At 48.5% G+C, this 25,021-nt stretch overlaps 1 protein-coding gene across 1 annotated transcript in view; it reads left to right on the top strand.

Moving 5' to 3' along the window:
• Positions 1 to 24,386, top strand: part of LOC140918696 (uncharacterized) — a 41,466-nt gene extending 17,080 nt beyond the window's left edge. The window contains exons 6-9 of the mRNA XM_073363486.1: positions 22,609 to 22,753; positions 22,862 to 23,146; positions 23,246 to 23,350; positions 23,445 to 24,386. Coding sequence (XP_073219587.1) covers positions 22,609 to 22,753; positions 22,862 to 23,146; positions 23,246 to 23,350; positions 23,445 to 24,386 — 1,477 coding nt within the window. The remainder of the gene's footprint in view (positions 1 to 22,608; positions 22,754 to 22,861; positions 23,147 to 23,245; positions 23,351 to 23,444) is intronic.
• The last annotated feature ends 635 nt before the right edge of the window (positions 24,387 to 25,021 follow it).

Genomic DNA, 25,021 nt, shown 5'->3' with positions numbered 1-25,021 from the left:
TCAATATCCAAGGCTTTCACCGAAATCAAATTGAGACGAATATCAGGAACGTGTCTAACATTCTTCAATTGAAGCTTGCAACAATCCCAGTTTCAACCCAAACATCTCCCATACCGATAATTTTACATACTCCTTCATCTCCCATTTTTACCATGCCAAAATTACCAGCACTGTAAGATGAGAAGAAATCATGCCTAGGAGTAACATGATATGAGGCACCCGAATCAATAATCCAAGTTGAATCCTGACATGCAAGGTTTATGGAATTATCATCACAAACAATGTAGACATTATTAACAGATGCAACTGTTGTTGTATCTTTATCATTTTTCTTCTATTTGTTTTCATCTCTTTTCCTTGATTGATCTCTCTTAAGGAACCTGCAATTTCTTTTTATGTGACCCATTTTGCCACAATGATAGCATATCACTTCTTTTCTAGTCCTCGACTTGCTTCTTGACTTGCTACGACTTTCAGAGTTGCCGCGTCTATGGAAGTTTCTAGATTGACTTCTCCCTCGTGACTCTGTAACTGGTGCTTTTGACTTTGAGGAAGAACCAATCAAACCACGTTCCTTTCTTCGAGCTTCTTCATTCAACATGCTCTCTTTAAATGTTGACATTTTCTACTTTCCACTTGGAGTTGAATTAGTCAACGTCACAACAAGGACTTCCCAATTATCAGGCAAGGAACTCAACAATAACAATGCTTGCAACTCATCATCTAATTTAATTTCTGCAGTTGTCAACTGATTCACTGTATTCTGAAAAATACTCATATGCTCTGCCATTGAATCCACATCTTTGTATTTCATATTCACCAACTTCTGAATCAAGAATGCTTTATTTTGCACATTCTTTTGTTCATACAACTCTTTTAATTTTTCCCACATCTTGTTAGCATCTATTTCAGTTTCACCATGTGGATACACACTAAGATCCAACCACTTCCTGATCAACGCCACTGTCTTTCTATTCATCTTCTTCCAGTCAGCGTCAGATTTATCTGCGGGTTTAGCAGTGTCACCCTCAATAGGATCATACAAATCTTTACTGTATAACATGTCTTCCATGAGAGTCTTCCAAAGTGTATAATTAGAAGAGTTGAGTTTAATCATATTGAGACCTTTATTTTCCTCCTCCATTTAAATGCACAAATCAAATAATCGAGCTCTAGATACCATTTTTTCTGGAAAAAACCAGAGATAATTAGCGATAACTATCTCAATAATGCGAAATATTTTTTCCCCCACCTGTGCAGATAAATGGCCAAACAGAAAATACAATTTCAGAGCAAAAATAATTGGCAGAAAATTAAATATGAGACAAACACAACTTTTAATGTGGAAAACATCCCTCAAATTGAGAGAATAAAAACCGCGGGACCTAGTCCAGTAAAACTTCCACTATAATAATTAATGGGTACACCAGAGTCTTCCTAATAACAATAAGGAACATCAATCAACAATAACAACCTTATAACAACCTTCCACTAAAGTGGGTATGCTAAAGTTACTCTTAGAGAAGATAAAACTACTCAAACTGTATATTAAAATAACAAACTCAGTGGTAGAAATAACATACTAAATTTGTAGATCAAACGGAGCAAGTTTGCTACACACCTGTTACCACCACCGAAACCAAACCCTTATGTTTTTTTTCTCTGGCAACCGTTCTCTTTCGTTCTACTAATTCTTAGGATTTCTAAATCTCTTTTAATTCCTTCACGTGGGCCTAGTCCAATAAGACCCTTTTTTTTCTTTCTTTTATTTCAATAATAATAAAAATATTAATAATAATACTAATACTAATAAAACTAGTGGGTTCCACTTGGGGAGTGAACCCACCCAACACAAAATACCTACAAATTTGATAAAATTAATGTGACTGCAATACTCATGCCTCTGGATTTGCAATGTTGACAACGCTGAAATCATTTATTGAATCTCTCCGATTTGGATCAAAATTAATTTATCAATCTAAACAAAAAATAAACACCACAACGAGACAGAAAAACCACACAACACTGCACTTAACTTAACAAGATAACGAAAAAATAGAGAAAAAAAATAGATCTACGTGAAAATCACTATTTAAAGTCAAAGGTTACGGAGAAAATAATGTAGAATGGTAATTTCAGATTAAAAAATAATCCCAAATCATCCTTCTTCTATAACCAAGATGAAAAAAGAAAAGTGGAGTAAGAAAATTTATGGCGGCTAGCTTCGGTGATGATATTATTAAGAAATTAATGACTATTTTCTAGCATATTGTTAGCAAACCTATTGATGAGGGTGATCTGGAATTGAGATCCATAAAACCCATTAATTGAAATACTAATTTGAATCTTTATTGAGACTTTGTTAATTCTAATCTTCAGGGAGCTCTTTCTCTTAGAGCTGGAGTTTTTGGAAATTGTATGTTTGTTTCTTACTATCTGAAGTATAGTATTTTATCAAGTATTAAGATTTACTTACATATACTTATAGATAATTCTAAATGGTAGGGTGGGGATGGTAAATCTTATTAAATTTTAGATTGATCATTGGTTTTCTTTACCTGTGGTCAATTTCTTAAATATCCTTGACAATTTTCATTGCGATTTGACTTCTAAAGTTTTCTCTTTTAATATAAATAGTTGTTGGCAAGTTTCCTCTAAGTTACACCAAATATTTCCTAGGTTGGTGGATGACTTTAAACATGTTCATGTCCCTCATCCACCACTACAAGAAAAACACCATTTTGTGGTCAACTTTATAAATATTTTGTGGCCGAATAAAACCCTCACAAATTAGTGACCGAAAAAGCCCTTACAAATGTCAAAATTGAAATTGGTCTTTATTTGTGGCTGAAAAAACCCTCACAAATTTTTAAATATTTAACTTGATTTTGTGGCTGCCTAAGCCCTCACAAAATCACAACATTGTGATCACAACATTGTGATTTTGTGAGGGCTTAGGCAGCCAGGCATTTGTGGCTGCAAAGGCCGCCACAAAGGAACGCGCACGTGGCATTTGTGGCTGCAAAGGCCGCCACAAAGGAACGCGCACGTGGCATTTGTGGCTGCAAAGGCCGCCACAAAGGAACGCGCACGTGGCATTTGTGGCTGCAAAGGCCGCCACAAAGGAACGCGCACGTGGCATTTGTGGCTGCAAAGGCCGCCACAAAGGAACGCGCACGTGGCATTTGTGGCTGCAAAGGCCGCCACAAAGGAACGCGCACGTGGCATTTGTGGCTGCAAAGGCCGCCACAAAGGAACGCGCACGTGGCATTTGTGGCTGCAAAGGCCGCCACAAAGGAACGCGCACGTGGCATTTGTGGCTGCAAAGGCCGCCACAAAGGAACGCGCACGTGGCATTTGTGGCTGCAAAGGCCGCCACAAAGGAACGCGCACGTGGCATTTGTGGCTGCAAAGGCCGCCACAAAGGAACGCGCACGTGGCATTTGTGGCTGCAAAGGCCGCCACAAAGGAACGCGCACGTGGCATTTGTGGCTGCAAAGGCCGCCACAAAGGAACGCGCACGTGGCATTTGTGGCTGCAAAGGCCGCCACAAAGGAACGCGCACGTGGCATTTGTGGCTGCAAAGGCCGCCACAAAGGAACGCGCACGTGGCATTTGTGGCTGCAAAGGCCGCCACAAAGGAACGCGCACGTGGCATTTGTGGCTGCAAAGGCCGCCACAAAGGAACGCGCACGTGGCATTTGTGGCTGCAAAGGCCGCCACAAAGGAACGCGCACGTGGCATTTGTGGCTGCAAAGGCCGCCACAAAGGAACGCGCACGTGGCATTTGTGGCTGCAAAGGCCGCCACAAAGGAACGCGCACGTGGCATTTGTGGCTGCAAAGGCCGCCACAAAGGAACGCGCACGTGGCATTTGTGGCTGCAAAGGCCGCCACAAAGGAACGCGCACGTGGCATTTGTGGCTGCAAAGGCCGCCACAAAGGAACGCGCACGTGGCATTTGTGGCTGCAAAGGCCGCCACAAAGGAACGCGCACGTGGCATTTGTGGCTGCAAAGGCCGCCACAAAGGAACGCGCACGTGGCATTTGTGGCTGCAAAGGCCGCCACAAAGGAACGCGCACGTGGCATTTGTGGCTGCAAAGGCCGCCACAAAGGAACGCGCACGTGGCATTTGTGGCTGCAAAGGCCGCCACAAAGGAACGCGCACGTGGCATTTGTGGCTGCAAAGGCCGCCACAAAGGAACGCGCACGTGGCATTTGTGGCTGCAAAGGCCGCCACAAAGGAACGCGCACGTGGCATTTGTGGCTGCAAAGGCCGCCACAAAGGAACGCGCACGTGGCATTTGTGGCTGCAAAGGCCGCCACAAAGGAACGCGCACGTGGCATTTGTGGCTGCAAAGGCCGCCACAAAGGAACGCGCACGTGGCATTTGTGGCTGCAAAGGCCGCCACAAAGGAACGCGCACGTGGCATTTGTGGCTGCAAAGGCCGCCACAAAGGAACGCGCACGTGGCATTTGTGGCTGCAAAGGCCGCCACAAAGGAACGCGCACGTGGCATTTGTGGCTGCAAAGGCCGCCACAAAGGAACGCGCACGTGGCATTTGTGGCTGCAAAGGCCGCCACAAAGGAACGCGCACGTGGCATTTGTGGCTGCAAAGGCCGCCACAAAGGAACGCGCACGTGGCATTTGTGGCTGCAAAGGCCGCCACAAAGGAACGCGCACGTGGCATTTGTGGCTGCAAAGGCCGCCACAAAGGAACGCGCACGTGGCATTTGTGGCTGCAAAGGCCGCCACAAAGGAACGCGCACGTGGCATTTGTGGCTGCAAAGGCCGCCACAAAGGAACGCGCACGTGGCATTTGTGGCTGCAAAGGCCGCCACAAAGGAACGCGCACGTGGCATTTGTGGCTGCAAAGGCCGCCACAAAGGAACGCGCACGTGGCATTTGTGGCTGCAAAGGCCGCCACAAAGGAACGCGCACGTGGCATTTGTGGCTGCAAAGGCCGCCACAAAGGAACGCGCACGTGGCATTTGTGGCTGCAAAGGCCGCCACAAAGGAACGCGCACGTGGCATTTGTGGCTGCAAAGGCCGCCACAAAGGAACGCGCACGTGGCATTTGTGGCTGCAAAGGCCGCCACAAAGGAACGCGCACGTGGCATTTGTGGCTGCAAAGGCCGCCACAAAGGAACGCGCACGTGGCATTTGTGGCTGCAAAGGCCGCCACAAAGGAACGCGCACGTGGCATTTGTGGCTGCAAAGGCCGCCACAAAGGAACGCGCACGTGGCATTTGTGGCTGCAAAGGCCGCCACAAAGGAACGCGCACGTGGCATTTGTGGCTGCAAAGGCCGCCACAAAGGAACGCGCACGTGGCATTTGTGGCTGCAAAGGCCGCCACAAAGGAACGCGCACGTGGCATTTGTGGCTGCAAAGGCCGCCACAAAGGAACGCGCACGTGGCATTTGTGGCTGCAAAGGCCGCCACAAAGGAACGCGCACGTGGCATTTGTGGCTGCAAAGGCCGCCACAAAGGAACGCGCACGTGGCATTTGTGGCTGCAAAGGCCGCCACAAAGGAACGCGCACGTGGCATTTGTGGCTGCAAAGGCCGCCACAAAGGAACGCGCACGTGGCATTTGTGGCTGCAAAGGCCGCCACAAAGGAACGCGCACGTGGCATTTGTGGCTGCAAAGGCCGCCACAAAGGAACGCGCACGTGGCATTTGTGGCTGCAAAGGCCGCCACAAAGGAACGCGCACGTGGCATTTGTGGCTGCAAAGGCCGCCACAAAGGAACGCGCACGTGGCATTTGTGGCTGCAAAGGCCGCCACAAAGGAACGCGCACGTGGCATTTGTGGCTGCAAAGGCCGCCACAAAGGAACGCGCACGTGGCATTTGTGGCTGCAAAGGCCGCCACAAAGGAACGCGCACGTGGCATTTGTGGCTGCAAAGGCCGCCACAAAGGAACGCGCACGTGGCATTTGTGGCTGCAAAGGCCGCCACAAAGGAACGCGCACGTGGCATTTGTGGCTGCAAAGGCCGCCACAAAGGAACGCGCACGTGGCATTTGTGGCTGCAAAGGCCGCCACAAAGGAACGCGCACGTGGCATTTGTGGCTGCAAAGGCCGCCACAAAGGAACGCGCACGTGGCATTTGTGGCTGCAAAGGCCGCCACAAAGGAACGCGCACGTGGCATTTGTGGCTGCAAAGGCCGCCACAAAGGAACGCGCACGTGGCATTTGTGGCTGCAAAGGCCGCCACAAAGGAACGCGCACGTGGCATTTGTGGCTGCAAAGGCCGCCACAAAGGAACGCGCACGTGGCATTTGTGGCTGCAAAGGCCGCCACAAAGGAACGCGCACGTGGCATTTGTGGCTGCAAAGGCCGCCACAAAGGAACGCGCACGTGGCATTTGTGGCTGCAAAGGCCGCCACAAAGGAACGCGCACGTGGCATTTGTGGCTGCAAAGGCCGCCACAAAGGAACGCGCACGTGGCATTTGTGGCTGCAAAGGCCGCCACAAAGGAACGCGCACGTGGCATTTGTGGCTGCAAAGGCCGCCACAAAGGAACGCGCACGTGGCATTTGTGGCTGCAAAGGCCGCCACAAAGGAACGCGCACGTGGCATTTGTGGCTGCAAAGGCCGCCACAAAGGAACGCGCACGTGGCATTTGTGGCTGCAAAGGCCGCCACAAAGGAACGCGCACGTGGCATTTGTGGCTGCAAAGGCCGCCACAAAGGAACGCGCACGTGGCATTTGTGGCTGCAAAGGCCGCCACAAAGGAACGCGCACGTGGCATTTGTGGCTGCAAAGGCCGCCACAAAGGAACGCGCACGTGGCATTTGTGGCTGCAAAGGCCGCCACAAAGGAACGCGCACGTGGCATTTGTGGCTGCAAAGGCCGCCACAAAGGAACGCGCACGTGGCATTTGTGGCTGCAAAGGCCGCCACAAAGGAACGCGCACGTGGCATTTGTGGCTGCAAAGGCCGCCACAAAGGAACGCGCACGTGGCATTTGTGGCTGCAAAGGCCGCCACAAAGGAACGCGCACGTGGCATTTGTGGCTGCAAAGGCCGCCACAAAGGAACGCGCACGTGGCATTTGTGGCTGCAAAGGCCGCCACAAAGGAACGCGCACGTGGCATTTGTGGCTGCAAAGGCCGCCACAAAGGAACGCGCACGTGGCATTTGTGGCTGCAAAGGCCGCCACAAAGGAACGCGCACGTGGCATTTGTGGCTGCAAAGGCCGCCACAAAGGAACGCGCACGTGGCATTTGTGGCTGCAAAGGCCGCCACAAAGGAACGCGCACGTGGCATTTGTGGCTGCAAAGGCCGCCACAAAGGAACGCGCACGTGGCATTTGTGGCTGCAAAGGCCGCCACAAAGGAACGCGCACGTGGCATTTGTGGCTGCAAAGGCCGCCACAAAGGAACGCGCACGTGGCATTTGTGGCTGCAAAGGCCGCCACAAAGGAACGCGCACGTGGCATTTGTGGCTGCAAAGGCCGCCACAAAGGAACGCGCACGTGGCATTTGTGGCTGCAAAGGCCGCCACAAAGGAACGCGCACGTGGCATTTGTGGCTGCAAAGGCCGCCACAAAGGAACGCGCACGTGGCATTTGTGGCTGCAAAGGCCGCCACAAAGGAACGCGCACGTGGCATTTGTGGCTGCAAAGGCCGCCACAAAGGAACGCGCACGTGGCATTTGTGGCTGCAAAGGCCGCCACAAAGGAACGCGCACGTGGCATTTGTGGCTGCAAAGGCCGCCACAAAGGAACGCGCACGTGGCATTTGTGGCTGCAAAGGCCGCCACAAAGGAACGCGCACGTGGCATTTGTGGCTGCAAAGGCCGCCACAAAGGAACGCGCACGTGGCATTTGTGGCTGCAAAGGCCGCCACAAAGGAACGCGCACGTGGCATTTGTGGCTGCAAAGGCCGCCACAAAGGAACGCGCACGTGGCATTTGTGGCTGCAAAGGCCGCCACAAAGGAACGCGCACGTGGCATTTGTGGCTGCAAAGGCCGCCACAAAGGAACGCGCACGTGGCATTTGTGGCTGCAAAGGCCGCCACAAAGGAACGCGCACGTGGCATTTGTGGCTGCAAAGGCCGCCACAAAGGAACGCGCACGTGGCATTTGTGGCTGCAAAGGCCGCCACAAAGGAACGCGCACGTGGCATTTGTGGCTGCAAAGGCCGCCACAAAGGAACGCGCACGTGGCATTTGTGGCTGCAAAGGCCGCCACAAAGGAACGCGCACGTGGCATTTGTGGCTGCAAAGGCCGCCACAAAGGAACGCGCACGTGGCATTTGTGGCTGCAAAGGCCGCCACAAAGGAACGCGCACGTGGCATTTGTGGCTGCAAAGGCCGCCACAAAGGAACGCGCACGTGGCATTTGTGGCTGCAAAGGCCGCCACAAAGGAACGCGCACGTGGCATTTGTGGCTGCAAAGGCCGCCACAAAGGAACGCGCACGTGGCATTTGTGGCTGCAAAGGCCGCCACAAAGGAACGCGCACGTGGCATTTGTGGCTGCAAAGGCCGCCACAAAGGAACGCGCACGTGGCATTTGTGGCTGCAAAGGCCGCCACAAAGGAACGCGCACGTGGCATTTGTGGCTGCAAAGGCCGCCACAAAGGAACGCGCACGTGGCATTTGTGGCTGCAAAGGCCGCCACAAAGGAACGCGCACGTGGCATTTGTGGCTGCAAAGGCCGCCACAAAGGAACGCGCACGTGGCATTTGTGGCTGCAAAGGCCGCCACAAAGGAACGCGCACGTGGCATTTGTGGCTGCAAAGGCCGCCACAAAGGAACGCGCACGTGGCATTTGTGGCTGCAAAGGCCGCCACAAAGGAACGCGCACGTGGCATTTGTGGCTGCAAAGGCCGCCACAAAGGAACGCGCACGTGGCATTTGTGGCTGCAAAGGCCGCCACAAAGGAACGCGCACGTGGCATTTGTGGCTGCAAAGGCCGCCACAAAGGAACGCGCACGTGGCATTTGTGGCTGCAAAGGCCGCCACAAAGGAACGCGCACGTGGCATTTGTGGCTGCAAAGGCCGCCACAAAGGAACGCGCACGTGGCATTTGTGGCTGCAAAGGCCGCCACAAAGGAACGCGCACGTGGCATTTGTGGCTGCAAAGGCCGCCACAAAGGAACGCGCACGTGGCATTTGTGGCTGCAAAGGCCGCCACAAAGGAACGCGCACGTGGCATTTGTGGCTGCAAAGGCCGCCACAAAGGAACGCGCACGTGGCATTTGTGGCTGCAAAGGCCGCCACAAAGGAACGCGCACGTGGCATTTGTGGCTGCAAAGGCCGCCACAAAGGAACGCGCACGTGGCATTTGTGGCTGCAAAGGCCGCCACAAAGGAACGCGCACGTGGCATTTGTGGCTGCAAAGGCCGCCACAAAGGAACGCGCACGTGGCATTTGTGGCTGCAAAGGCCGCCACAAAGGAACGCGCACGTGGCATTTGTGGCTGCAAAGGCCGCCACAAAGGAACGCGCACGTGGCATTTGTGGCTGCAAAGGCCGCCACAAAGGAACGCGCACGTGGCATTTGTGGCTGCAAAGGCCGCCACAAAGGAACGCGCACGTGGCATTTGTGGCTGCAAAGGCCGCCACAAAGGAACGCGCACGTGGCATTTGTGGCTGCAAAGGCCGCCACAAAGGAACGCGCACGTGGCATTTGTGGCTGCAAAGGCCGCCACAAAGGAACGCGCACGTGGCATTTGTGGCTGCAAAGGCCGCCACAAAGGAACGCGCACGTGGCATTTGTGGCTGCAAAGGCCGCCACAAAGGAACGCGCACGTGGCATTTGTGGCTGCAAAGGCCGCCACAAAGGAACGCGCACGTGGCATTTGTGGCTGCAAAGGCCGCCACAAAGGAACGCGCACGTGGCATTTGTGGCTGCAAAGGCCGCCACAAAGGAACGCGCACGTGGCATTTGTGGCTGCAAAGGCCGCCACAAAGGAACGCGCACGTGGCATTTGTGGCTGCAAAGGCCGCCACAAAGGAACGCGCACGTGGCATTTGTGGCTGCAAAGGCCGCCACAAAGGAACGCGCACGTGGCATTTGTGGCTGCAAAGGCCGCCACAAAGGAACGCGCACGTGGCATTTGTGGCTGCAAAGGCCGCCACAAAGGAACGCGCACGTGGCATTTGTGGCTGCAAAGGCCGCCACAAAGGAACGCGCACGTGGCATTTGTGGCTGCAAAGGCCGCCACAAAGGAACGCGCACGTGGCATTTGTGGCTGCAAAGGCCGCCACAAAGGAACGCGCACGTGGCATTTGTGGCTGCAAAGGCCGCCACAAAGGAACGCGCACGTGGCATTTGTGGCTGCAAAGGCCGCCACAAAGGAACGCGCACGTGGCATTTGTGGCTGCAAAGGCCGCCACAAAGGAACGCGCACGTGGCATTTGTGGCTGCAAAGGCCGCCACAAAGGAACGCGCACGTGGCATTTGTGGCTGCAAAGGCCGCCACAAAGGAACGCGCACGTGGCATTTGTGGCTGCAAAGGCCGCCACAAAGGAACGCGCACGTGGCATTTGTGGCTGCAAAGGCCGCCACAAAGGAACGCGCACGTGGCATTTGTGGCTGCAAAGGCCGCCACAAAGGAACGCGCACGTGGCATTTGTGGCTGCAAAGGCCGCCACAAAGGAACGCGCACGTGGCATTTGTGGCTGCAAAGGCCGCCACAAAGGAACGCGCACGTGGCATTTGTGGCTGCAAAGGCCGCCACAAAGGAACGCGCACGTGGCATTTGTGGCTGCAAAGGCCGCCACAAAGGAACGCGCACGTGGCATTTGTGGCTGCAAAGGCCGCCACAAAGGAACGCGCACGTGGCATTTGTGGCTGCAAAGGCCGCCACAAAGGAACGCGCACGTGGCATTTGTGGCTGCAAAGGCCGCCACAAAGGAACGCGCACGTGGCATTTGTGGCTGCAAAGGCCGCCACAAAGGAACGCGCACGTGGCATTTGTGGCTGCAAAGGCCGCCACAAAGGAACGCGCACGTGGCATTTGTGGCTGCAAAGGCCGCCACAAAGGAACGCGCACGTGGCATTTGTGGCTGCAAAGGCCGCCACAAAGGAACGCGCACGTGGCATTTGTGGCTGCAAAGGCCGCCACAAAGGAACGCGCACGTGGCATTTGTGGCTGCAAAGGCCGCCACAAAGGAACGCGCACGTGGCATTTGTGGCTGCAAAGGCCGCCACAAAGGAACGCGCACGTGGCATTTGTGGCTGCAAAGGCCGCCACAAAGGAACGCGCACGTGGCATTTGTGGCTGCAAAGGCCGCCACAAAGGAACGCGCACGTGGCATTTGTGGCTGCAAAGGCCGCCACAAAGGAACGCGCACGTGGCATTTGTGGCTGCAAAGGCCGCCACAAAGGAACGCGCACGTGGCATTTGTGGCTGCAAAGGCCGCCACAAAGGAACGCGCACGTGGCATTTGTGGCTGCAAAGGCCGCCACAAAGGAACGCGCACGTGGCATTTGTGGCTGCAAAGGCCGCCACAAAGGAACGCGCACGTGGCATTTGTGGCTGCAAAGGCCGCCACAAAGGAACGCGCACGTGGCATTTGTGGCTGCAAAGGCCGCCACAAAGGAACGCGCACGTGGCATTTGTGGCTGCAAAGGCCGCCACAAAGGAACGCGCACGTGGCATTTGTGGCTGCAAAGGCCGCCACAAAGGAACGCGCACGTGGCATTTGTGGCTGCAAAGGCCGCCACAAAGGAACGCGCACGTGGCATTTGTGGCTGCAAAGGCCGCCACAAAGGAACGCGCACGTGGCATTTGTGGCTGCAAAGGCCGCCACAAAGGAACGCGCACGTGGCATTTGTGGCTGCAAAGGCCGCCACAAAGGAACGCGCACGTGGCATTTGTGGCTGCAAAGGCCGCCACAAAGGAACGCGCACGTGGCATTTGTGGCTGCAAAGGCCGCCACAAAGGAACGCGCACGTGGCATTTGTGGCTGCAAAGGCCGCCACAAAGGAACGCGCACGTGGCATTTGTGGCTGCAAAGGCCGCCACAAAGGAACGCGCACGTGGCATTTGTGGCTGCAAAGGCCGCCACAAAGGAACGCGCACGTGGCATTTGTGGCTGCAAAGGCCGCCACAAAGGAACGCGCACGTGGCATTTGTGGCTGCAAAGGCCGCCACAAAGGAACGCGCACGTGGCATTTGTGGCTGCAAAGGCCGCCACAAAGGAACGCGCACGTGGCATTTGTGGCTGCAAAGGCCGCCACAAAGGAACGCGCACGTGGCATTTGTGGCTGCAAAGGCCGCCACAAAGGAACGCGCACGTGGCATTTGTGGCTGCAAAGGCCGCCACAAAGGAACGCGCACGTGGCATTTGTGGCTGCAAAGGCCGCCACAAAGGAACGCGCACGTGGCATTTGTGGCTGCAAAGGCCGCCACAAAGGAACGCGCACGTGGCATTTGTGGCTGCAAAGGCCGCCACAAAGGAACGCGCACGTGGCATTTGTGGCTGCAAAGGCCGCCACAAAGGAACGCGCACGTGGCATTTGTGGCTGCAAAGGCCGCCACAAAGGAACGCGCACGTGGCATTTGTGGCTGCAAAGGCCGCCACAAAGGAACGCGCACGTGGCATTTGTGGCTGCAAAGGCCGCCACAAAGGAACGCGCACGTGGCATTTGTGGCTGCAAAGGCCGCCACAAAGGAACGCGCACGTGGCATTTGTGGCTGCAAAGGCCGCCACAAAGGAACGCGCACGTGGCATTTGTGGCTGCAAAGGCCGCCACAAAGGAACGCGCACGTGGCATTTGTGGCTGCAAAGGCCGCCACAAAGGAACGCGCACGTGGCATTTGTGGCTGCAAAGGCCGCCACAAAGGAACGCGCACGTGGCATTTGTGGCTGCAAAGGCCGCCACAAAGGAACGCGCACGTGGCATTTGTGGCTGCAAAGGCCGCCACAAAGGAACGCGCACGTGGCATTTGTGGCTGCAAAGGCCGCCACAAAGGAACGCGCACGTGGCATTTGTGGCTGCAAAGGCCGCCACAAAGGAACGCGCACGTGGCATTTGTGGCTGCAAAGGCCGCCACAAAGGAACGCGCACGTGGCATTTGTGGCTGCAAAGGCCGCCACAAAGGAACGCGCACGTGGCATTTGTGGCTGCAAAGGCCGCCACAAAGGAACGCGCACGTGGCATTTGTGGCTGCAAAGGCCGCCACAAAGGAACGCGCACGTGGCATTTGTGGCTGCAAAGGCCGCCACAAAGGAACGCGCACGTGGCATTTGTGGCTGCAAAGGCCGCCACAAAGGAACGCGCACGTGGCATTTGTGGCTGCAAAGGCCGCCACAAAGGAACGCGCACGTGGCATTTGTGGCTGCAAAGGCCGCCACAAAGGAACGCGCACGTGGCATTTGTGGCTGCAAAGGCCGCCACAAAGGAACGCGCACGTGGCATTTGTGGCTGCAAAGGCCGCCACAAAGGAACGCGCACGTGGCATTTGTGGCTGCAAAGGCCGCCACAAAGGAACGCGCACGTGGCATTTGTGGCTGCAAAGGCCGCCACAAAGGAACGCGCACGTGGCATTTGTGGCTGCAAAGGCCGCCACAAAGGAACGCGCACGTGGCATTTGTGGCTGCAAAGGCCGCCACAAAGGAACGCGCACGTGGCATTTGTGGCTGCAAAGGCCGCCACAAAGGAACGCGCACGTGGCATTTGTGGCTGCAAAGGCCGCCACAAAGGAACGCGCACGTGGCATTTGTGGCTGCAAAGGCCGCCACAAAGGAACGCGCACGTGGCATTTGTGGCTGCAAAGGCCGCCACAAAGGAACGCGCACGTGGCATTTGTGGCTGCAAAGGCCGCCACAAAGGAACGCGCACGTGGCATTTGTGGCTGCAAAGGCCGCCACAAAGGAACGCGCACGTGGCATTTGTGGCTGCAAAGGCCGCCACAAAGGAACGCGCACGTGGCATTTGTGGCTGCAAAGGCCGCCACAAAGGAACGCGCACGTGGCATTTGTGGCTGCAAAGGCCGCCACAAAGGAACGCGCACGTGGCATTTGTGGCTGCAAAGGCCGCCACAAAGGAACGCGCACGTGGCATTTGTGGCTGCAAAGGCCGCCACAAAGGAACGCGCACGTGGCATTTGTGGCTGCAAAGGCCGCCACAAAGGAACGCGCACGTGGCATTTGTGGCTGCAAAGGCCGCCACAAAGGAACGCGCACGTGGCATTTGTGGCTGCAAAGGCCGCCACAAAGGAACGCGCACGTGGCATTTGTGGCTGCAAAGGCCGCCACAAAGGAACGCGCACGTGGCATTTGTGGCTGCAAAGGCCGCCACAAAGGAACGCGCACGTGGCATTTGTGGCTGCAAAGGCCGCCACAAAGGAACGCGCACGTGGCATTTGTGGCTGCAAAGGCCGCCACAAAGGAACGCGCACGTGGCATTTGTGGCTGCAAAGGCCGCCACAAAGGAACGCGCACGTGGCATTTGTGGCTGCAAAGGCCGCCACAAAGGAACGCGCACGTGGCATTTGTGGCTGCAAAGGCCGCCACAAAGGAACGCGCACGTGGCATTTGTGGCTGCAAAGGCCGCCACAAAGGAACGCGCACGTGGCATTTGTGGCTGCAAAGGCCGCCACAAAGGAACGCGCACGTGGCATTTGTGGCTGCAAAGGCCGCCACAAAGGAACGCGCACGTGGCATTTGTGGCTGCAAAGGCCGCCACAAAGGAACGCGCACGTGGCATTTGTGGCTGCAAAGGCCGCCACAAAGGAACGCGCACGTGGCATTTGTGGCTGCAAAGGCCGCCACAAAGGAACGCGCACGTGGCATTTGTGGCTGCAAAGGCCGCCACAAAGGAACGCGCACGTGGCATTTGTGGCTGCAAAGGCCGCCACAAAGGAACGCGCACGTGGCATTTGTGGCTGCAAAGGCCGCCACAAAGGAACGCGCACGTGGCATTTGTGGCTGCAAAGGCCGCCACAAAGGAACGCGCACGTGGCATTTGTGGCTGCAAAGGCCGCCACAAAGGAACGCGCACGTGGCATTTGTGGCTGCAAAGGCCGCCACAAAGGAACGCGCACGTGGCATTTGTGGCTGCAAAGGCCGCCACAAAGGAACGCGCACGTGGCATTTGTGGCTGCAAAGGCCGCCACAAAGGAACGCGCACGTGGCATTTGTGGCTGCAAAGGCCGCCACAAAGGAACGCGCACGTGGCATTTGTGGCTGCAAAGGCCGCCACAAAGGAACGCGCACGTGGCATTTGTGGCTGCAAAGGCCGCCACAAAGGAACGCGCACGTGGCATTTGTGGCTGCAAAGGCCGCCACAAAGGAACGCGCACGTGGCATTTGTGGCTGCAAAGGCCGCCACAAAGGAACGCGCACGTGGCATTTGTGGCTGCAAAGGCCGCCACAAAGGAACGCGCACGTGGCATTTGTGGCTGCAAAGGCCGCCACAAAGGAACGCGCACGTGGCATTTGTGGCTGCAAAGGCCGCCACAAAGGAACGCGCACGTGGCATTTGTGGCTGCAAAGGCCGCCACAAAGGAACGCGCACGTGGCATTTGTGGCTGCAAAGGCCGCCACAAAGGAACGCGCACGTGGCATTTGTGGCTGCAAAGGCCGCCACAAAGGAACGCGCACGTGGCATTTGTGGCTGCAAAGGCCGCCACAAAGGAACGCGCACGTGGCATTTGTGGCTGCAAAGGCCGCCACAAAGGAACGCGCACGTGGCATTTGTGGCTGCAAAGGCCGCCACAAAGGAACGCGCACGTGGCATTTGTGGCTGCAAAGGCCGCCACAAAGGAACGCGCACGTGGCATTTGTGGCTGCAAAGGCCGCCACAAAGGAACGCGCACGTGGCATTTGTGGCTGCAAAGGCCGCCACAAAGGAACGCGCACGTGGCATTTGTGGCTGCAAAGGCCGCCACAAAGGAACGCGCACGTGGCATTTGTGGCTGCAAAGGCCGCCACAAAGGAACGCGCACGTGGCATTTGTGGCTGCAAAGGCCGCCACAAAGGAACGCGCACGTGGCATTTGTGGCTGCAAAGGCCGCCACAAAGGAACGCGCACGTGGCATTTGTGGCTGCAAAGGCCGCCACAAAGGAACGCGCACGTGGCATTTGTGGCTGCAAAGGCCGCCACAAAGGAACGCGCACGTGGCATTTGTGGCTGCAAAGGCCGCCACAAAGGAACGCGCACGTGGCATTTGTGGCTGCAAAGGCCGCCACAAAGGAACGCGCACGTGGCATTTGTGGCTGCAAAGGCCGCCACAAAGGAACGCGCACGTGGCATTTGTGGCTGCAAAGGCCGCCACAAAGGAACGCGCACGTGGCATTTGTGGCTGCAAAGGCCGCCACAAAGGAACGCGCACGTGGCATTTGTGGCTGCAAAGGCCGCCACAAAGGAACGCGCACGTGGCATTTGTGGCTGCAAAGGCCGCCACAAAGGAACGCGCACGTGGCATTTGTGGCTGCAAAGGCCGCCACAAAGGAACGCGCACGTGGCATTTGTGGCTGCAAAGGCCGCCACAAAGGAACGCGCACGTGGCATTTGTGGCTGCAAAGGCCGCCACAAAGGAACGCGCACGTGGCATTTGTGGCTGCAAAGGCCGCCACAAAGGAACGCGCACGTGGCATTTGTGGCTGCAAAGGCCGCCACAAAGGAACGCGCACGTGGCATTTGTGGCTGCAAAGGCCGCCACAAAGGAACGCGCACGTGGCATTTGTGGCTGCAAAGGCCGCCACAAAGGAACGCGCACGTGGCATTTGTGGCTGCAAAGGCCGCCACAAAGGAACGCGCACGTGGCATTTGTGGCTGCAAAGGCCGCCACAAAGGAACGCGCACGTGGCATTTGTGGCTGCAAAGGCCGCCACAAAGGAACGCGCACGTGGCATTTGTGGCTGCAAAGGCCGCCACAAAGGAACGCGCACGTGGCATTTGTGGCTGCAAAGGCCGCCACAAAGGAACGCGCACGTGGCATTTGTGGCTGCAAAGGCCGCCACAAAGGAACGCGCACGTGGCATTTGTGGCTGCAAAGGCCGCCACAAAGGAACGCGCACGTGGCATTTGTGGCTGCAAAGGCCGCCACAAAGGAACGCGCACGTGGCATTTGTGGCTGCAAAGGCCGCCACAAAGGAACGCGCACGTGGCATTTGTGGCTGCAAAGGCCGCCACAAAGGAGGCCCAATCCAGCTGGATTTTGTGGCCGCTTAGGCCGTCACAAAGGATTGTACCGTTGGCATTACTGGCGGCAAAGGCCGCCACAAATGGAGGCCCAATTACTGGCGGAAAAGGCCGTCACAAAGCATTTTACCGTTAGAATTACTGGCGGCAAAAGCCGCCACAAATGGCATTATAGCCGTTGGCTTTTCTGGCCGCCCAGGCCGCCACAAATATCAATATATCCGTTGGCATTGTGGCTGCTTTAGCCGCCACAAATGCTCAACCTGAATCTATATATATTTTTCTCCCCTCCTCCTTCATTTTTTCACATCCAACTTCTCTCTACAACCTCATTCTAACCATTCTCTCCTCCTTCTCTCTACACAAAATTACTCTTAAGCTTCATTTAAATTTGGTAAGTATAATTATATTATATATGTAGTTTTATAATTTTATTTTTTAATTTGATATAACTAATTAATGTTATTGATTTTTATTTTTACAGTGCTTGTTAATTATTTCGAAGACTTGCAAGCATATCGTACGTGAGTGAAAGCTTGAAGTCAGACGCTACTCGGCATCAAGTTAGTATTTTATATATTTTAAATTTAGATTAGTAAATATATATATTATTTTTAAAATATAGATTAGTAATATTTATATTTAGATTAGTTTTATAAATTTATTTTTAAAAAAATAGAAATGATGTTGTTTACATATTAATATATGATAAATTAAAGTTTCAAACCACGGTTAAAATATATTAGTTTTAATATAATTATTATTTAAAAAAACATTATTAAAATTGATGATATTATTATTTTTTGTTATAAATAAGTCTTGATTATTAGTCTTGATTTTTAAAAAAACATCATTTAAAATTTTATATAGGTTTATATATATTTATTGTATTGATATATATAATTTATTGTATTGATATATATATTATATTGATAATAATATATTATATATTATTGTATTGTATTGATAATAATATATTATATTGTATTGATATATATATATAATTTTATTTCGGTTTATATATATTTATTGTATTGGTAATAATATATTATATTGTGTGCAGATGCATGCTCCCCTAATTGACATATAAATATGTCAAAATTTATATATAATGCTTTTGAAAAATAAAGCAATTAATATATAAAACATCGATATATATATAAATATATATGCACATAATTTATATATTTATTTAATTTTTAGAATAAACATATACATATATATATACACACACACACACACACACACACAGATATATATATATATATATATATATATATATATGGATTTATACCGTAGTTGGATGTACGATAGGAATTTTCCTGGAAGAAAGGGTCTTAAACAACGTTTTGCTAACAAGGTTGAAGACTTTCTGAATTTTGCGAGAGTGCAACAAATTGTCCAAGATGAAGGGGGAATGAGATGTCCATGTTGTTTATGTCGATGTAGACGGTTTAAAAGTGAAGATGAAATAAGAGTGCATTTGTATGCAGATGGATTTATGCCTAACTACTGGATTTGGACTAATCATGGAGAAGAGTCTCCAGCGGCGCCTAATACTAGTACATCTATGGAGAATTATAACACAGGTCCTTCAAGTAGTACTACCATGTTAGGTATAGATTATTATAACTATCAACACTTTGAGGCGATGAATGATATGATCTCGGATGCTGTTGGGGTTAATTTGTCATTCAATGAAGATCAATATGACGATACCGATGGACTTCCCAATGAAGAAGCTCAGAGATTTTATGGTCTTTTGAAAGAGACAAATAAACCGTTGTTTGAAGGTTCTTCAAACTCAAAGTTATCAATGTGTATTAGACTATTAGGTCTAAAGTCTCAATTTCATGTTCCTGATTTAGCTTTGGATTTCATGACTAAAATGATGCTAGATGCAACACCTGTTAGAGATGGTTTGCCGCAAAGTTATTATGATGCGAAACGGTTAGTGTCAAAGTTAGGATTAGGTGTCAAGAGGATTGATTGTTGTGTTAAAGGTTGCATGTTGTATTATGACAATGAATTTGGTATGAATGATGCTAACTTAGTTGAATGCAAATTTTGTCAACAACCAAGGTATCACCAAAGGAATAACTCTAGGGTAAGTAGGGGAAAATCAATTCCAAGGAAAGCAATGTTTTACCTACCTATTGTATCAAGATTGCAGAGATTGTTTGCATCAATACAAACTGCAGGAAATATGACGTGGCATTATGAGAATAGAAGAAATTCAAGCGAGTTGCGACATCCGTCTGATGGTCAGGCATGGAAACACTTTGATCAAATGCATCCTGATTTTGCGTCAGATCCACGCAATGTAAGACTTGGATTATCCTCAGATGGATTTACGTCGTACATACAAGCATCGTCTACTCCTTATTCTTGTTGGCCGGTTATTGTTACTCCTTACAATCTTCCTCCTAATATGTGTATGTCTAAACCTTATATGTTCTTAGCTGCTGTGATACCAGGTCCTTCTAATCCTACAACTGGTATTGATATTTTTTTACAACCTTTGATTGACGATTTGAAGAGGTTGTGGAATGGTGTCTTGACATATGATATTGCTCGGAGAGAAAATTTTATGATGAGAGCTGCATTGATGTGGACCATTAATGATTTCCCCGCTTATGGGATGTTGTCAGGATGGGGCACCCATGGTAAATTAGCTTGTCCTATTTGTATGGAAGATACAAAAGCATTTACTTTAAAATTTGGCGGGAAAGCATCGTGGTTTGACTCGCATCGTAGGTTTTTACCTGCTGATCATGCATTTAGAAGGAACAAAGCTGCATTTATGAAGGGCTATGCAGAAAGTCTAGGACCACCGCTTAAGTTGACATCAGAACAAGTTTGGAATAAAGTAAAAGATATGCCAAAGGTACATGTTGTTAATGGTGTGGCCTGTAAACCACAAGGTTATGGACAATGGCACAATTGGACAAAAAGATGTATTTTTTGGGATCTACCGTATTGGAAAGATAATCTTTTGAGACATAATCTCGATGTAATGCATATTGAGAAAAATTTCTTTGACAACATATTTAATACTGTGATGAATGTGAAAGGAAAAACAAAAGATAATGACAAAGCCAGAAAAGACATAGGTATATATTGCAGACGACCAGATTTGTTGTTGGTGGAACAAAACGGCAAGACCCTAAAACCTCGTGCGAATTACACTTTATCTACTGATGAAGCCAAATCTGTTTATCGTTGGATCAAAGAGCTGAAGACGCCTGACGGTTATTGTTCTAATTTGGCAAGATGTGCTGATGTGGAAAATGGGAGGATGCATGGGATGAAAAGTCATGATTGTCATATATTTTTAGAGTGTTTACTTCCTATTGCCTTTAGTGCTTTACCGACACATGTATTGAACCCACTTATTGAAGTGAGTCAATATTTCAAGAATTTGTGTTCTTCAACACTCTATGATAAAGATCTCATCAAGATGGAAAATGACATTCCGATCATTCTATGTAAGTTGGAGAAAGTATTTCCTCCTGGGTTTTTTGATTCCATGGAGCATCTCTCAGTGCATCTTGCAAGTGAAGCTAGGCTTGGTGGACCAGTTCAGTATAGATGGATGTATCCATTTGAAAGGTGATATATATATACATATACTTGATTTTCAATATACTTCAACTTATATATACATGGAGCTTATTGTACATCTCTTTGTATATTATAGGTTCATGGGTTATTCAAAACGGTCGGTGAAAAACAAAGCTAGAGTTGAGGGCTCAATTTGTTCATCTTACCTTCACCGTGAAACAACACACTTTTGTTCTCATTATTTCAACAACGAAACGTTGTCACCAGTTAACGGAAGAAACGCTACTGATAGTGTTATACGTCATCCACATGCTTTATCAGTTTTTTGCTTGTCTGGTCATCATGCTGGTAGGGATTTTCCGATTTTCTGGCCAAGCGACAAAGTATTTAATGCGGCACATGTTCACGTTTTGATTAACTGCACCGAAGTTAAACCATACATTGAGTACGTTTCAAATTTCTCTTCATATTAATTATATTTAATTATATGATTAAATTGATATTCACCATATATATGGTCATCGATCAGGGCATTTTTAAATACGGGACAATCATCTGATGATATACATTCAAATTTCCCATTATGGTTTCAACAACAAGTGCATCTCGAAGAACAAACTCCTATCAACATCCACTTAAGGCACTTATCTATGGGCCCGAGTAGAAGTTTCAAAGAATGGCACACCTATTACGTCAATGGATACAAATTTCACACTGAATCTTGGACTGAAGGAAAAGAAACAATTAATAGTGGAGTTTGTATGAAAAGTGTCTCTGATAGTGGTGTAGTAGAAGATTTCTATGGCATAATTGAGCATATTTACGAAATTGACTACACGTTCCTAGATTATGCGAAAAAAGTGGTGTTGTTTTACTGTAAGTGGTTTGATCCATCTAGCAGAGGAACTAAAATAAATTTGATATCCAATACTGTAGACATTCGTATGAGCAAAAAATATCCACGGTTTGATCCATTTGCCCTGGCCCATAATGTAAGACAAGTCTATTATGTTCCTTATCCATCAACTGTCAGAAGCAAACAAGGTTGGTGTGCTGCAATCAAAACAAGACCAACGAGTGGAATCGAAGAAGTTGAAGCAGGTCAAAATGAAGAAGTTGCATTTCAAATGGATGAAATGTCAAATTTGGATCATGTGATTGGAGATGAGACTATTAGTCAACTTTGTCATGAGTCACACATTGGAGAAGAAGTTGATGAACAAGAAATAGATGAATTAGAGAATGATGAAGGCAATGACTTAATTCACTCATCAAATGACGACGACGATGATGACGAAGACGAAGACGAAGACAATTAATTAATTATATATATATGTGTGTTTCTATATCTATAATATTATATATTGTAATTGAAATGAACGACACCTTATATATATATTTTTATATTTTATATATATTTCTTTATTTATGTCAGTGTTATAATTTATTTATGTATATTTCATTATTAATTAATCTTATGTTAATTGTATACACACATATATTATATTATATATATGTATGGATATGGATATATATATATATAGACATGGCTTCAGTGTCGGGAGTAGGAGGATCAGGAGGTTCGGATGGATCGGGAGGAACAGGAACGGCGGCAATACGAGGAATATCCAAAACATCACGTGGTAAGAAAAAAGTTGCTAAACGTGTTGTTAATGACCCATCTCTCATGCCGATGCCGTCCATTGGTACTAGTGGTGGAGCTATTCCTCTATATCCGGAGGTCCCAGTAGAGCCTTATACCTTAGACGAAATAATGGATCCCGGATGTGTTGATTGCTACAACCGCATTGTCATCATTCCAGAAGGAGATGGGTATGTAAACTATGATTGATTAAATATTTCATTATTATTGCAATGTAAATACATTATTAATTTTATTAATTTATTTTTATATTTAATTTGCATATAAACTTTGAAGATATCTTCCTTTTAAATCATCTGCAAAGGCAATTGCTGAAGTCATACAAGAGAAATATAAAAAACCATGGTTGTCTTGGGGTGAGATAAAAGAGGATAAGACACCTCAAATTAGGGAAGTTGATCAGTTTTTACATTGTTTCAAAGTAAGTCATTAGATTAATTTATTTAATTACTATTTATTTATACATTTGATTAATTTACTGAATTACTAATTATATTTTTAATATTTTTTAAATTTCAACAAACAACAGACCAAATGCACTTGGAAAAGAGAGCATGATGCCGCAGTTTTGGCTTCATTTGACCATCGCTTTTCAAAGCGTCTCTCATCTATGTTGGCTTACGCACGTAATAAGGGGGAGGAAAAACGGCCTAATTGGATTGGTGAAAATGTTTGGACTGCTTTGTGGAGGAAATGGAACACAGATGCTTACAAACAGAAGAGAGAAAAAGCAAAGACTAATAGAGCATCTGAGAGGGGTACCAGTACTCATAAGGGAGGTTCCATGTCTGCTGGAGAAATTAAATATTATATGGTAATTTATTATTATTTATAATATATATCTATTAATTTATATTCAATTAATCATCACATTTCACCAACTTATAAACTTGACATTAATTTAATATTTTAGGAAAAGCAACTTGGAAGGGAGGTCACTCAGGCTGAGATACATCGCTATCTTCATGTTAATCCTGAAACAAATGAGTATACTGATGAATTATCAAAAAATATTCAGGTAATTATTATATATTAATTGTTATATATTAATTAGACCTATAAATTATTATATATTAATTATTAACTATTTTATTTTTTTATTTTTAATATAGGAACAACTTCAACAAATCATGAAAGAATGGGATGATCATCAAGCTACTCTTCCTCCTGCTCAGCGAGCTGGTCCAGTGCAGCGGAAACAATATGAGACCGCAAGTTTTATGCACATCAGTGGTGGCAAGTACAAAGGGCGTGTGCTGGGTGCCGGTAGTTTATCATCAACCTTTAAGAAAGGTCCAACCGGCTATATTCAGACTGAGACGTCTTCTTCTTATGCTAGTACGGATCGATCTCATCGTCCGTCGATAGATAATGATCTTGACCAGTTAAAGAAGCAATGGGCAAGTGAGCAAGAAGAAAAGACACAACAGCTGATACAAGCCGCAATTGATAAATTGAATGAGGAGTGGAAACAAAAGTTTCAAGAGCAGCAGCAGCAGTTTCAGCAGCAACAACAACAATTTCAACAACAACAATTTTCATTTCCTCCTGTGTTTCATCAGCAGTTCCCGCCTCGGCCTCAATACTTGCCTCAACAACCACTATTCCAGCAGCAACAAAATTACTCTCAATACTCCCAGCAGCAGCAACCGCCTCCAAATTTCCAACAGCAACACCAGGATCCTCCGAACTCTGCCTTCCAGCAAGTACAGCAGCAGCCGCCAATGTTTCAACAACAACAATATTTTCATAATTATCCGTATGTTCCGTCCTCTTCACATCAAATTCCTCAACCTCAACCAGATCATCAAACTGCATACCGACCAACTATGCCAACAGCTGGGTTGATCAGACCAGATTTAAATCAACCTCAACCAGCTAGGGCTCCTCATTCGACTAGTGGTGGTGCCATTGAAGATGAAATTCAATTTCAAACCATGATGTCTCCTCCAACACAAATTCATAATACTTTTGAGGGACTTCTTTCGTCGGGCATGGCAGGACATAATGATGGTGTGAGTGGAGCTGATCAGAGGAATTATTATGAGGATTGATGTCATCTGAATAATTTCATAATTTATTTTTGGGTTGTATGAACACATATTAATTATGTTGTCTTAGTTAATTATTGTGTGTTTAATTTTGCGTTTGTAAGACATTATTTATAAATTTTGGGTTTGTAAGACATTATTTGTTAATTTTGGAATGCATGTTTTATTTGATTTTGTGGTAATTAATTTAATTATTATTAATATTATATTTTTATATATAATATTTATTTTTATTTTAATATTTAATTTTAATTTTATTTAAATTTTAATTTAATTTTAATTTTAATTTTTTTTATTTGTAATTTAAATTAATCTTTAATTATAATTATAATTTAAATATTTTATTTTAAATTTAATTTTAATTTTTAATTATATTCAGATTAGTTTATTATATATTAAATTTAATTTATAATGATATTATATTTTAAATTTAATTATAATTTTAATTTAATTACAATTTAAATTCAAATTTTAAATTTATATTTATATTAATTTATTATATATAATATTATAATACAAAATTAATTTTGAATTTAAAAAAATTAATTTTTTAATATACGTAATATTTTGTGGCGGCCTAAACCCCCACAAAAAATTTTTTTTTATCTGGAGGGCATTTGTGGCGGGGCCAAACCCCA

This window comes from Cicer arietinum, chromosome 1 (assembly GCF_000331145.2).
Source record: "Cicer arietinum cultivar CDC Frontier isolate Library 1 chromosome 1, Cicar.CDCFrontier_v2.0, whole genome shotgun sequence".
NCBI lineage: Eukaryota > Viridiplantae > Streptophyta > Magnoliopsida > Fabales > Fabaceae > Cicer > Cicer arietinum.
This window is presented reverse-complemented; position numbering and strand designations above follow the sequence as displayed.